General features: G+C 39.4%; 1 protein-coding gene across 1 annotated transcript in view; it reads left to right on the top strand.

Annotated features, from left to right (window-relative positions):
• Positions 1 to 15,361, top strand: part of khdrbs3 (KH domain containing, RNA binding, signal transduction associated 3) — a 141,671-nt gene that overhangs the window by 81,570 nt on the left and 44,740 nt on the right. Inside the window, exon 3 of the mRNA XM_081377692.1 lies at positions 11,141 to 11,257. Coding sequence (XP_081233818.1) covers positions 11,141 to 11,257 — 117 coding nt within the window. The remainder of the gene's footprint in view (positions 1 to 11,140; positions 11,258 to 15,361) is intronic.

Here is a 15,361-nt window from a genome sequence, read left to right as displayed (position 1 = left end):
CCAAACATAATTTAATGGGCTTCTTTGTTTGCCTGATTTTTAATTCACACCGTTCCATCTTGAAAGGGTGAAAAGGTGACACACAGAAGGAGAATAGAGAGAACTAGAGAAATTGAAGCAGCAGGTGTAGATGTCTGACTGTCTCTTTTAGGGCAGGGTTTTAGACAGATGATAATTAGAACAGCGTGTTTATGTGAGTGTTTGAGGAGGTGTTTTAGGGAAGAAAGAGAGGAATAAATGAACAGGACATGTGGAAGGAGAATAGCATGTGCTCACATTTCTTTGATTATCATAGTCATCACTTTCCATCCACTTTTATTATTATACTGAGCTACTGATATTTTCTGAATAATCAAAGAAAGAAATATCTTATGCTCACCAAGGCTTGCATGTATTTGATCAAAAATACAGAAAAAACAGTAATATTGTGAAATATTATTACAATTTCAAAGAAATTTTTCTTTGGCCATTCAGAACTTCTGCTAGCCAAAACAGAAAAGAAAAGAAATAAACCAGATTAACTACGTCACAGCCTTTATATATATATACAGTATATATAAAAGTTAACCAGTCAAAAGTTTTGGATTGCTAAGAAGGATTATGTGACTCTGAAGACTGGAGTAATGATGCTAAAAATTCAGCTTTGATCACAGAAATAAATTACAGCTTACTATATATTCGCACAGAAACAGCTGTTTTACATTGTAATAATATTTCACAATATTACTGGGTATCTTTTTTTTTTTTTTTTTTTTTTATCAAATAAATGCAGCCTTGGTGAGCAAAGACTTCTTTTAAAAACAAAAAAAATTCGATCCAAATTTTTTTTTTACTGGTAGTGTATATAATTTTTTGGGGGATTTCATACATTCATTTCTTATTCAAACAAAATCCTGTCATCCAGCCATCTCCTCTCGTCCAACTTTATCCTCATCTTTTTCAATCTAATAAGTGAAGCTGGTAATGCTGTTTGTGGAGTTGTTTAATCCTCCTCTGCTGAGATCTTCAGAGATTTAATGTCTTCTTTTTATCTTAAGCTGATTTAATTTAAGGCTGTGACTAAAAGTCAGTTGTAGTTCTTGTGTTTCTCTTAACAGCAGGCGTTCATCACTAATTAATGCTCAAGCATCACTCAATTAATCAAGCTTTCCTGTAGCTCATACAGTAGAGCGTTGGTGCTTGCAACGCCATGGTCATGGGTTTGATTCCCGGGGAAAGCAAGAACTGATAAGAATGTAAATGTGTACCTTGAAATACAATGTAAGTCGCTTTGGATAAAAGCGTCTGTAAAATGTAATCACTTATGGGATACTTCAGGATTTAGCATTAAGCTTTGTATTAGTAGAAAACCTGTAGTATTTCGAATTACCGTGCTTTCCACCTTCATATCCCCCTGAGACGAGAGATTTATTTATTTTTTGTCTGAAAAAAATCCTCATTCTCAAAAATCCGCAAAAATCGTCATTTTGCGTCATCGGGGGATTTTTTGGCCAGAGGCTATAGACTACAGCCAGTAGTGGGGGCTGTCCCGCATGTTTTCAACCCGCCCATAGGAGGTGGGATCTCACTCACAGAATGTACACAGTGTCAGCCGTCTTTCTTTGGAAGCTAAGCTAGCAGGCTTTTGTTCTGTGGAGAAAGCTGAGTAGTAGGAGAAAGCTGAGTAGTAGGGGTTACCATCCTCTTTTTCCCGGACATGTCCGGCCGTCGAGATCGTCCAAAATGTCCGGGATTCGGCTTTTGCTTTCTGCAGTCGCCATTCATTGTTGACATGCATGCCTTTTGTTTCAGTCTAACTGAATTCATTCCGATTGGTGAATCTGAATGTAGTGTTTACATGAACGCTAAACAAGTGATCGGTTGATGTGCGTTTTAACATTGCTAAGAAAATTCCCGCTCCTCCGTGAGAGATACGAGACCGGCGCGTCTCAGTAATCACGCCACCGGCCTCGCGCCGTTCTCCCGCGGCCCTCAGCCTCGTCCTGCTCGCCAGAGTAAACATAATGAATGGCGACTGTAGAACGCAAAAGCCAAATCCCGGACATTTTGGGCGATCTCAAAATCCCGGGCAAACTCGTCACGGAGTCTCACTAGTAGCCTAGCCTTGTTGTTTTCAACTGCGCTCTCTTACCGGTAGGCGTGACTTGGGAGTGGCCTCGTAGGGCAGCGAATATATATATATATATATATATATATATATATATATATGTAATACAATGTAATTTATTCCTGTGATCAAAGCTTTTCAGCAAAGTTACTCCAGTCTTCAGTGTCACATGATCCTTCAGCAGTCATTCTAATATGCTGATTTGCTGCTCAAGAAACATTTCTGATTATTATTAATGTTGAAAATAGTTGTGCTACTTAGTATCTTTATGGAAACCGTAATATTTTTTTTAAATTCCTTTTGATGAATAGAAAGTTCAAAAGAACAGCATTTACTTGAAATAGAAATCTTTTGTAACATTATAAATGTCTTTACTGTCACTTTTGATCAACTTAATGCATCCTTGAAAAAAAAAGAAAAAGCATTTTAGAATGATTGGACTGGACTAGTATATGTAGCTGGTTTTAAATGCAAGCAATCAAAACCTACTTCAACAAGTGAATTGGCATGACAAAATGACTAATTGGCCTCTTTTCATGACAAATGGACCCTGGACAGATGAACAACTCATGCTTCTTACATGAGAGCAGAGGGACTTTTGGCAGCTTCATACATTTGTGCACATATTTAAACACATGGTATTCGAGCAGCCATGTGTGTGCGCACACATTCAGAGAGTGATAATGTGTGTGAGCTATTTTTTGAAGAGGGTTTGTAAATGGGCTCTGGGATCCCAGAGGGAGTGTGCTGTGAAGGGTAACACATCTCTCTCACACACACACACACACACACACACACACACACACACACACACACACACACACACACACACACACACACACACACACACACACACACACACGCACACACACTGTAATAAAGTCCGCTAAAGGCAAGTTGAAGATCCCAAGTGCAGTTTATTTAAATCCAAACGTGAATCAAAAGAAAAACAAGATTTGAAACATAACATGAACAAAAACGTGAAATTGACTTGGTTACGTGAGACTCACAGACAGCGGTCAGAACATGACACATAAAAAGGAGAGCACATGGCAAGAGCAATACATGACAAGAAACAGGAACCAAACTACAAAATAAAAGACATGAAAACATGAACACAAACACACACACACACACACACACACACACACACACACACACACACACACACACACACACACACACACACACACACACACACACTACTGTCTTTAATTTATTTTTTTATTATTTTTTATTTTTATACAAAAAATTGGACTTTTTTGGTCTCATGGGTTTTGTCAGGACACAGGGTTTTGTTTACCGCAGCATTGTGCTTCAATTGAGTTCCCATCCAGACCTCTACACTGTCTAAATGTTAATCAAACACAAATGTCAGCTTGTGTTATTAAACATAACTCCAGCTATTCTTGTGACTCCTCCACCCACAGGAGCCCCCAGTCGCCCAGAGATGTTTGTGGATCATGGAGCATGTTGGCTCTGTGGTGCCGTTATAGCTGGACCTTATAATGAGATTATTATCTATTCAGTATGAAATTTGTCACAGTGCAGTGAGTCAAATGATCTAGTTGTATGATGCGTTTCCACGCTGCAGTGTCGTGAATATAATTGTCTTCTGTTCCAGAGCCTCTCGCTTTCACTGGATGAACAGCCGATTACTTTAATCACAGTCTATGGTAGAGTGCCTGCCAAACTCAAACAAACTCTTCCCACTGTCCATCATGTGGACAGAAGCGATTTGCTGCTTTAGATCGTGAGTGATTCATTGTCATGCTAACAAAAACATTTACATTTACATGCACCATGGTAATATCATGTTATTCAAATATCTTAGAGTACCTCATAAATACCGTGGTATGTGAATATAATTAGGCTACCTGTAAAAAAAAAAACACAGTATCAGATGGTAATACCGTGGTATTATACTATATACATGGTACTACCATGGTACATGTCCAAAATACCATGGTACCATCTCCGAAAAGCTGTGGTAGTACCATACTCTTTAAGTGTAATAATTCAGCACATTTACCCAAAAGTACCATAGTATTACCAGATGGATTTTAGACATGTACCATGGTAAAGACCATGTTATTCTTTAAAGTTCCTTAGGGTACCATATAATACCATGGTATTTGAATATGATTAACCCTAAAAAAAGTACTGTGGTAGTAACATATTACTTACCATGGTATCAGATGGTAAAACTGTGGTGCTTTGAAATATACTATGTGCCATAGTTTAGTATAGTGGTAGATGTCCGAAATACCTCATTTCAGGGTATTTCCGAAAATCATTTACCATGGTTTTTATATGCTACTACCATGGCATATGTCCAAAATACTATGGTACCCTCCCAAAATACTATGGTACAATGACCAAAAAAAACATGGTTGTACCATACTTTTTGTAAGTGTAATCTTTCAGTACACTTACCGTGGTGTTTAGACGTGTGCCATGGTATTCCTGAAAGTACCTTGGATTACCATGTACTGAATGTGAATATGATTACCTTTTCAAAAAGTACAGTGGTGGTAATACCATGGTATCATATGTTAATATGTTGAAATGGTATTGAAATTCACGTACCATGGTTTTTTATATGCTACTACCATAGGACATGTCCAAAATACCACGGAAGTACCATACATATTAATAATAATTTAGTACATTTATCAAAAAGTACCATTGTACTGTACCACCATGGTTTTCAGACATTTAAAACTATGGTATTCTTGAAAGTAACTTGGAGTACCATATAAAAACCATAGTACATGAATTGGGCCATGGGCCAAACTCAAACCTGAGCTCTAGCGTTCAATGTTGAACAGTTACTGTGGACTTCAGCTTTGTCATAGTGATGCATTATTGGACGACTGTTGGGAAGAAAAAAGATCTGGATGTCAGGTCCTGTAAACGAAACTTCATCTCAGAGCTAAAAGGAATGTCAGGGTACGTGAGCCCTCAGCGTTACAGCAGTAATGATCGGCCTCTTCAAATAAAGCAATTATCAGTGACGGAGCGAGAGCACCAGTGTAATGTCATACGGCGCGGCTATTCACGTCGCCTGCGTCACACTAAACAGATTGCCTTTGACAGCTCTGATGACTGCAGACACTAATGCGCTGTTTAGAGCTTCAGAGAGCTACTGGAGGAAGACAAATTCAATTTGTCCAGTCTGACAGGTGGATGTAGAGAAAAAAAAGAGCGCTTGAAGGGTGAGTGTGATGAATCTGATTGGAACAGTTTTCCTCCAGACGTCACCTCTAGCCTCATTTATGCTGCACATGTTTACAAGACTGGGACACTTTCTTGGCTAATTTCATCTCGTGAGGTCAGGGGAGCTGGTTAAGAAGAATATTATATTAGAGAGCAAGAAATATGCATTTTAAGTGTTTGTTACAGGTGAAGCATGTCTTTTCTGTGCCACCAGTCATGCATTTGCAGTTGTTTTCTGAAACTGTCTACAATTGGATGCAAATTTTATGTAGCTTTTTATAAAAAGGCCTGCATATGTTCTCTTCCGAAATCCTTTTTTATTATTATTCTGTGGATAAAATAACAGCATACGGGTTCAGAATGACATGATGGTGAGCAAATAAGGACATTACATTCATTTTTAGGTTAATTATTCCTTTAAATTAAAGTGTTATCAGAACTTTTTTTGCCTTTTCATGTCTCTGGCTGCTTGTCTGTGAGGTCAGTCTCGTTTTGAAGGCTGTGTAGTCTGACCAAAAGTGTGCCGGCTGTTTCGTCTGAAACAAGAGAATGCAGCTTTCTTCTCAGCCAAACAAACTGAGCTTTATTAGTGAGGCAGAAATTTCCATAAAAAGTAAACCAAGCTTAATAAGTGACACGTGGATCGCTTTTGAAAGCTTTTGAGTGAATACTGTATGTGATTTAGCATCTGCGTCAGGACACTATCAGCTGAATGATCGGTAAATTGCCCTCATTACCTGATGTAATCTGCAATTAAAATGAATTCATAATGAATGTCATGGTGGGATATCAAAATTTTGCCTGTGAGCTATTACCCCATTTTGCCCGTGCCTTTCCTATAAGCCTACACACATTTTCCTAAAGCTGCACACATTTTGTGCATTTATATCAGATAACAGTTATTATCCTCTCCTAGTTTTTTTTTTTTTTTTTTTTTTTTTTTTTTTTAAGGAATATTTTAAGGAAGCTCTGCAGATTGATCAATTTTTGCCTACTCTTTTATGAGTACTGTGTATTCGGACATACTTCTTTTGTCACATACTGTTTTTCGCCTACTATATACAGTAGGGAAGTTTGTGATTTCGGATGCAGCCCCAGTTTTCCATGTACAGGCGACACTATTGTTAAAACGATCCCCTTTCGCACAGACCCGTGAAAATGAATAAAAACCCTTGTATTCTGCTGCCAGGCCATTAGATGGCGATGAAACACTATAGACGTATAGGCGATTAACACGTAATACACATGTGTGTGACGTCATAGTCTTCAGAGATTCGCATTTTTCAAACCCGTTGCACTTTGAAACCCATTTTCAAAACTTCACTGCGTTTTCAGGCACCCACAACAGAGTTGGCGTGTAAATGAATGTCCAAAACGCATGAAAAGTTTTACGTTTTTAGTTGAAAACGGTGTCGTGTACACAGCCCCTCATATGTCAGCAAATTTATAACCACTTGTTAAGTAATTGTCATATTCCCCATATTCACTGTAAAGCCAAAGCTTCTTCGCTTTAAAACGACACCTATTTTGTGTTGGTTAAGCAAGTGGTTATTACGTAAGGTGATAACTAAATAATGCCCCCGTTTAGGATTTAAGAGGTTAAAGACAAAGATTAATCGATTAATTGATCATTAATTTAAACAGCGATCGATTATGGGAATTTATGGCACATTCTCAGGGGCAAACACACACGGCATGCCAATATGAGCATTTCTATATTTGTGCGTTTTGAGGAGAGGTGTGTTTTAACGTGTGTGTGTTGGGGTGGGTTTAAGAGATTTAGAGCTTTCCGTAAATCCTCAAACAGCTCGGTGTTGTGTTTAATGTCCAGATTAAGGCCCACGCTGTCATTTAGAAGCCTTAATATCATCAGATTACACCATTAAAGAGCAGCTAAACAAAAGCCTCAGTAAATAACAGGCATTTAATGAAAGCATCCACACAAACAGCCATCAGCAGAACAAACCGCGCTCTTAAAATCCCACACCCACTTACTGACACTTAATGGGAGTATAAAGCAGAAATATACGTTATATTTGATATACTGTAGGTTACATTTATAGGTTAATGTTTCTTATAAATTACATGGATGTGTCGCATACGCAAAAGATCTTGCTAGCATCATAGATTCAGTAGTGGTTTTGAATTAAAGGTCATGACCTCTTTACAGTGTCCCCAGTGACATCATAGTCATCAGCTCCATCCTAATTTGCATACTACCAGAACTACAAAGTATGTGAGATTACTATGTCCCAAAGTATGAGGATTAGTGCATCTCAAATCAAAGTGTGTTCCCATTGGAATGAAAAAAAAAAAAAAAAAAAATCTTTTTAACATCTCAATTGTTTCTTCTAAAGAGCAATGAGATTATGTTTATTATAGCAAATGGAAGTTTCATGGAAAGTTTCTCCTTTTGAGTTTCAGAAGAGATCTCAACTGTGTCTTATGCAAAGACTTGGCAAGATAGCAAAGTCTACATTTACAGGACATTTCTCATTAACGCCTCTGTTGTGGTCGGGTCATTTTGACCCATGCAGAGAGATTCTTCTTTTCCCCGAAAATGTTAGCTAATGTTATCTCATTGGATTAAAACTGACTTTGACTCGAACAGGGTTATAACTATAGTTCCCAAAATTACGATCAATCAGTTTCAAAAATAAATACAAACCCTGTCCTAACTGAAAGAAAACAAGTTGACAAAAAGATTGAACCCAATATTTGGTGATAATATTAGTAAAATGAGAGCTTTATAAGCTATTTTTTGTATAGGCTGGTCATTTTTGACCATTTTTCCCCCCCATATTTTGTTAAACATTGACAAAATTATCGAAAAATAATGTTTTTTTTTTTACTCAAAAACTGCGGTGCATAAGCTCATATCAATGAGGCCTACAATATTCAATATTTGGTGATAATAATAGCATGGCGAGAAATTTACAAGCAATTTTTAAAAGGCCGGTTATTTTGACTAGAAACATCAAAGGTGTTACAGGGTTTTCAACATAGCCAAAGGGTTAAATTCTTCTAAATGTAAATGCAAATCTGAACTTATGTATATATTTATTGTATAGTTCTGTACTGTACAGTATGCCAACAATATCTCTTCAGATAAACTCTTCAAACTCTGAGCAGTAAAAGTTGAATGTTGTATGCCAGAGATGCTCGGATAGAAAAAGTTTGTCTGTTGGAATTGTCAAAGTATGCATCCATTCTTCTACAGCAGTTAACCTAATAGTTCATGAAACAATGCATTTTAATGAAAGTAGTTGAATGCTCATGTTCACATGCGTACTGATATATGAACTTAAAAGTGTGCACTTTCCCATCACCAGTGAAGTGCATGCTTTTAGTATGTAGTAGAGGTACAGCCACTCTGCTCTTTCTGCTAATTCTGGGATTCATATTTTTCCAGCAGATTCAGTCAAGCCTTTGTGTTGCTGTGAGTTTCAGAACATGTCAGTAGACATTCTCTGAGGTCTTCAGGGGTGGCAGGATTTGATCTCCCACTCCAGGTTCAGCGCTGAGATCGCTAACAAGCCTAGACAGCAGGCGCAGATGAAGCGTTTTAACAAGAACATCCGAACCTCCTCAGCCAATACGCTTCCTCTTTCTTTTGTCACCCTTTGGTCTCTCTGGGATGTTTCTTCTTCCTTTCTTTCTTTTTATTCTCTCTCTTGTTTCTTTGATCCTCGCCACCTGTATCCATCTGAATGTGAAACAAAACTGTGTGTGTTTTAGATCTTGAGTCTCTTTTGATTCAGTAAAGCGTTTTTTACAGATGCAGCTCTGTCAAGAGAAACTTTGTGGTTTTGTCCCCTCGCAAGCACTAAACACTGGAAATGTAGCACGGTAATTTAAAACTATTAATTATAAAAAAGAAATGAAATAAAAAATGAATACTGTTGCCCCTTAACTCATACATATCGCATAGTATTTTTCTATTATTGAAGCAATTTGAAGTTTCATCTTCATTTGTTTGGGACCTCAGTGATTAGTTTATATTCAGTTACATGGAAATAAAACACTATATTGTTTGTTACACTTAAATGTGTGAATAAAAGCCTAAATTAAATCGATTCAGCATATAAAGCAATCGTGTCTCTTCAGAATATTTGTACTAAACCGCTCAATTCATATGGATTAGTTTTACGATCTCTTTTATTAACTTTTTGAAGCGTCAAAGTGGTAGTTGCGTAGCTGTCAATGGAGGGACAGAAATCTCTCAGATTTCATTAGGGCTGCACAATTAATCGCAATGAAACCACACGCGATTTGGCAAAGGCTGCGATTATTTTATGCGCAGCTTGTCAGTGCAGTGCGGCTGATTGGTAGTAAATGCTGCTCCATCTGAACACCAGATGGCGCTCTCGTGCAGACACTCCAAAAATGCCCTTCCGCAGAAGTACGATAACGCACATCATTCCAGGAAATCCTTACTATGGGTATCATACTATCTGTAGCTGAATAAACAGAAGATTGAAACGCTTTGATTGATTAAACATGACTAATAAACACACGACTGCCTTATTCTGTGTAAGAAGCCACATCATCTCACGGAATGATGCTCAACCGTCGTTTAACTCCAAACCGAGTTTGGAGTTAAAGCATGTTATTAAATGTTGTCTTTTGTTGGACAAGAGGTGCTTCTCATGTTTGGAAATATGTTTGCTTTGTCAATATACTTGCTTGGCAAATATGTCTGAATCTGTCAACGTGTTGCGTTTTCAATTGCACGTTATAAGGGACTCAAACTCACAGTGCTTTTAGATGGAGCAGCGTTTACAGAGCCGTACATCAAGGACAAGCTGCGCATAAAAAATAACCGCAGCCTTTGCCGATTTCATGTAAATTGAGATTAATCGTGCAGCCCTAGATTTCATCAAAAAGATCTTCATTTGTGTTCCAAAGATGAACGAAAGTCTTACGGGTTTATAGTTAATATTACTATTTTAGTAATTAATAACAGAATAAAATTTTGGGGGGTGAACTATCCCTTTAAGCAATATTACATGAGTGCTGTTCATGTCCAAAAATGAAAATCCGGTTTCTTTACATTTTACTCACCCTAATGTTGTTTCAAACCTGTATAACTTTCTTTCTTTTGCAGAACATAAAAGCTATTTTGAAGCTATTTTTGGTCTGTAAATATATCTAAATACCAATTCAAAAAATGATGGCCCTTGTAGCCTAAAAGTTTGTGTAATAAATTCTATGTTGAATCAGATAAAATATTTCTTTCTAAAGCTACTTTTTGCAATGTCTTTTGATGATTTTCTTATTTAACACAATAATGACTTTAAATTATCTTTTAAGGGTAATTTCTCAGCCAAATTTGATGTGCAATTAAATTGCAATTAATTAGATTAATTAATCGGCACATCATTTAGTTATGTGTTTTTGTTTTTATAATTAGCTAGTTAATATATATATATATATATATATATATATATATATATATATATATATATTGTGTGAACTAGCTAATTATAAAAACAAAAAAAATCATAAATTGTAAAATATTAATACAAATTTTGAACAAAGAAGAAGTACAGTGTCTTACATAAATATTTGATCATTAAAGCATACATAACCAGTAAAAACAAAAAGGGGAGATCATGGGTAATGTAAAGGAAAGTGGCGCTGTTTAATTGGTTGTTTAATATACCAGTGTGTGGGTTTGATAAATGTTTAACTACTTTTGCAGAGGAAATATTTAGCATGTAATTCTGCATAACTGATATAGTAAGGAATAGTTATTAGAAGGCAGTACAATGAAGTGTTAGTAAAACTCTCTGTTTTTTCCCTCTTTATTAGTTTAATTTTGTGGGTAAACTCCTGGGTCCTCGAGGGAACTCATTAAAGAGACTACAAGAGGACACGCTGACCAAGATGTCCATCCTCGGCAAGGGATCCATGAGAGACAAAGAAAAGGTATTCTTTTTCCCTTTATTATCAGTGTTTTTCCTTTGGGCCGTTAATCAGAGTGTACGAGGCAGGAGCTTGCGTTTCTGTCCCGTCTTTTACCGCATCTTCTCATTGTCTCCGCTGTCACGGGTGAGAAGCGTTCTGAACGATCTCGAATGCGTCTGTCGTTTTTCTACGCGCTGCGCCGTTGATTGAATCGATCGATAGTTGCTGATGCCCCCCTATCCCCCCCCCACCTCACCTGGAAAGAGGGATACAATGTCATAAAGAAATGCTAACCTCAGCGTCCTGTCAGAGAGAGAAAGAACACAAGAGACAAAGGGACAGAGATAGATTGTCTGATAGGTTTGGGGTTATTGACAAAAAACAGATCAGTTCTTCAAGCATTTCATTCAACTGACTTTGGCTGTTCAAGCAATTCAGAGGCATTCTTCTATTTAAAGTGGTCGTTTTGTACGATTTAGTGGTTTTCCCCTGATCTCTTTTTATGCAAGCCAAGGTTTCTTGGGCCAAAAACAGCCCAGTTCAGGTCTATAATTGTTTTCAATACAAGCTCAATCTACCTGCATAGATACAGTTGGAAAATTGGATTTCCTAATGTCCAAAGTATATATTTTAACCCTGTGGGGTCTGAGGTGTTTTCTAGACACGGGTGTTGTTTTGACGTGCCCTAACATTTGTGCTTATTTCAATTACTTATAACATTTTTATGGCTTGAAACACTTTAGGGTGTAAACTGCATTTGAAATCTGAATTAAATTAAATAATAAGTAATGATGTGCTTTAAGTACCAGAAACTGTTGGCAGATAATGAAATTGCTTTCACCCCTCAGTGATTGGCTGCCATCCAGCATTTTTGCACTTCTCATTTGCATAAAGGTTTTTCGATCCCACATTCCCCTCACTCCCAGCTCCCATAATAAATATAATAAAGAATAAAGTTAAAACGTACACTACTTTTCAAATGGTTGGTAAGATTTTTTTGAATGTTGTCATAAGTACAAGCACAAGACTTTTATGCTCACCACGGCTGCAATTATTAGAACAAAAATGCAATAAAACATTAATATTTTGAAATATTATCATAACTTATAATAACTTTTTTTTATATTAATACATTTTAAGTTGTAATGTATTCCTGTGTGTCACGGTCACCAGCTAGTCACCACCTCCTCACTACATTTCCCATCATTCTCCCTGGCCCTCACCTGCATGCACTTCCCAATCTCAGACATCACCGTCACCTGTCACCAATCTTCACTGATCATCATCCAGCACTATATAACTCTTCCCTCTGTAGTTCACCATTGTCTGGACTTGTCGTTCCCTCAAAGAACACTTACCCGACTCCCGACTCCTTAAGGCGGGCGTACACGGTGCGAGTTCGGACCAGGTTCGGACACTCGGGAGGTCGTGAGATATTGCATACGTTGTGAGTCAGTTTAACTGATATTCGCGTCAAAGCAGCTGGTACACGGCACGACTGTCCTGCACGAATTTTATCCCGAGCCGGCAGCAATCACGTGAGCTTTCGCGCTAAACACAGAGACCGTCAATGTTGCATGCAGGCAAAGCTTAAGATAGAAAAAATGACAGAAATGTGTGTGCAAATGATTTGTTGTAAAGCAGAGAACAGTAGCCATTCTTTTCAACATAAAAACTTGTACGCTGTATGGTTGCTGCCACTGAGGTATAGCCCCATCGACGTGGTTGTGTATGATTTAGCAATAGGGGACAGCTGGTGAAAATCGGGCCGACTCCCCAAATTTTTTAAACATGTTTAAAAATTATCGGGAGGTCGGGGAGGTGCTCATAACGTGCTCGGCTCGGCTCGTAATTCCTCTCCAACGCTGCGAGCCGCGACCATGCGAGCATCACCGATTCCACTCGATTTCTCCCGAGTGAAAAAAATCATATGCGAGCTCGTAAAAACAGCAAAAATAGCACCATGTACGCCCACCCTTACCCGACTCCTTACCCGACTCCTTACCCGACGCCTTACCCGACGCCTTACCCGACGCGTCGATGCCTTACCCGACTCCTTACCAGACGCTTTACCCGACGCCTTACCCGACTCCTTAAACGACACCTTACCCGACGCCTTATCCGACTCCTTACCCGACTCCTTACCCGACGCGTCGATGCCTTACCCGACGCCTTACCCGACGCCTTACCCGACGCCTTACCCGACTCCTTACCCAACTCCTTAAACGACACCTTACCCGACGCCTTACCCGACTCCTTACCCGACTCCTTACCCGACGCCTTACCCGACTCCTTACCCGACGCCTTACCCGACGCCTTACCCGACTCCTTACCCGACGCCTTACCCGACGCCTTACCCGACTCCTTACCCGACTCCTTACCCGACTCCTTACCCGACGCCTTACCCGACTCCTTACCCGACGCCTTACCCGGCGCGTCGATGCCTTACCCGACTCCTTACCCGACGCTTTACCCGACGCTTTACCCGACGCTTTACCCGACGCCTTACCTGACGCCTTACCCGACTCCTTACCCGACGCCTTACCCGACGCCTTACCCGACGCTTTACCCGACGCCTTACCCGACGCCTTACCCGACTCCTTACCCGACTCCTTAAACGACACCTTACCCGACGCCTTATCCGACTCCTTACCCGACTCCTTACCCGACGCGTCGATGCCTTACCCGACGCTTTACCCGACGCCTTACCTGGCGCTTTACCCGACGCCTTACCCGACTCCTTACCCAACTCCTTAAACGACACCTTACCCGACGCCTTATCCGACTCCTTACCCGACTCCTTACCCGACTCCTTACCCGACGCCTTACCCGACTCCTTACCCGACTCCTTACCCGACGCCTTACCCGACTCCTTACCCGACTCCTTACCCGACGCCTTACCCGACGCCTTACCCGACGCCTTACCCGACTCCTTACCCGACTCCTTAACCGACTCCTTACCCGAATCCTTACCCGACGCCTTACCCGAATCCTTACCCGACGCCTTACCCGAATCCTTACCCGACGCCTTACCCGACGGATCTGTCTTCAGCCATCTGCTCCATTTCCGAACCTGCAACAGATAAGACCCTTACTCACTGTGATGCAAAGCTGCATTTTCAGCATCATTACTCCTTCAGAAATCATGATTCTAAAAGGCTGATTTGCTGCTCAAGAAAGTATAATTTTTTTGTAAATCTTTCGCACCATAAACTTTTAGAACAGGCTGTACATTTAAGACTGTTCTAAATGACCTATGCTATAATTGGTTAACGTTATTTTGTGCAAAATGTATTTCAAAAGAGTCAGGAAATTCCATGATATGTATCCTTTAAGTGATTGACATTTCCCCCCAGCATATTTCTCACAGATGTGTGTTTGTGTGTGTGATGTTGATTTTGGGCCTTTTCTGAATAGCTCAACTGCAGGTGATTTTGATGTGTGCATGTATAAGCGTGCTCGCAATTACATCCCTGTTCACACGAGCAATCTTCTCCCTTCAGACAGCTGTTACAGAGCTCGGGGTGTTCTGGAAGGTTTTATCTACTAATTGGGCGTGTTGTTATTGACTGCTGCTCTCCTCCGGTCCTGTCAGATTTTGGTGAACAAGCTCTCCATGGAGAAAAGCGAGAGAGGGAGAATTGTGCGGCGCAAATTGGACGGTTTGGATCTGGAACGCTCACCTGCGCGGTTTTAAGCCGTTTGGAGATTCTCCTGCAGTGCCGTCTCACAGCAGAGAGGAGAGATTTGCTTAAAGCTCATAATTCTCTTTGATGTTCTAGAATTCGCAGAAACGAATTTCACAGAATTTACCAAACGATGTTGATAGTAAACATACACGCCCCAAACCCTACAAGAGGTTGTTTTTTGGAAGCAGTTTAGAAAACTTAATGTGTATGTGTGTTCACCGATAAATATGGAAAATATGCTCTTGCAAGCACTTTTCTCAAAGCTGTAGACCATACAAATATAACATAGTTATTTTTTAACCAAAAATTATATTTTACACACCCCTCCCTTGGTTGCTCCGCCTCCAAAATTAACAAACACACAATGCAAGAGTGGATGTCTCTTTATCATATAAAAAAAAAAGCTTCGCGAAAAATAAAGCGAAGATGACGAATG

This window comes from Scardinius erythrophthalmus (assembly GCF_964197995.2).
Source record: "Scardinius erythrophthalmus genome assembly, chromosome: 10".
NCBI lineage: Eukaryota > Metazoa > Chordata > Actinopteri > Cypriniformes > Leuciscidae > Scardinius > Scardinius erythrophthalmus.
Note: the sequence above shows the minus strand (reverse complement) of the source record. Positions and strands in the feature narration are given on the sequence as shown.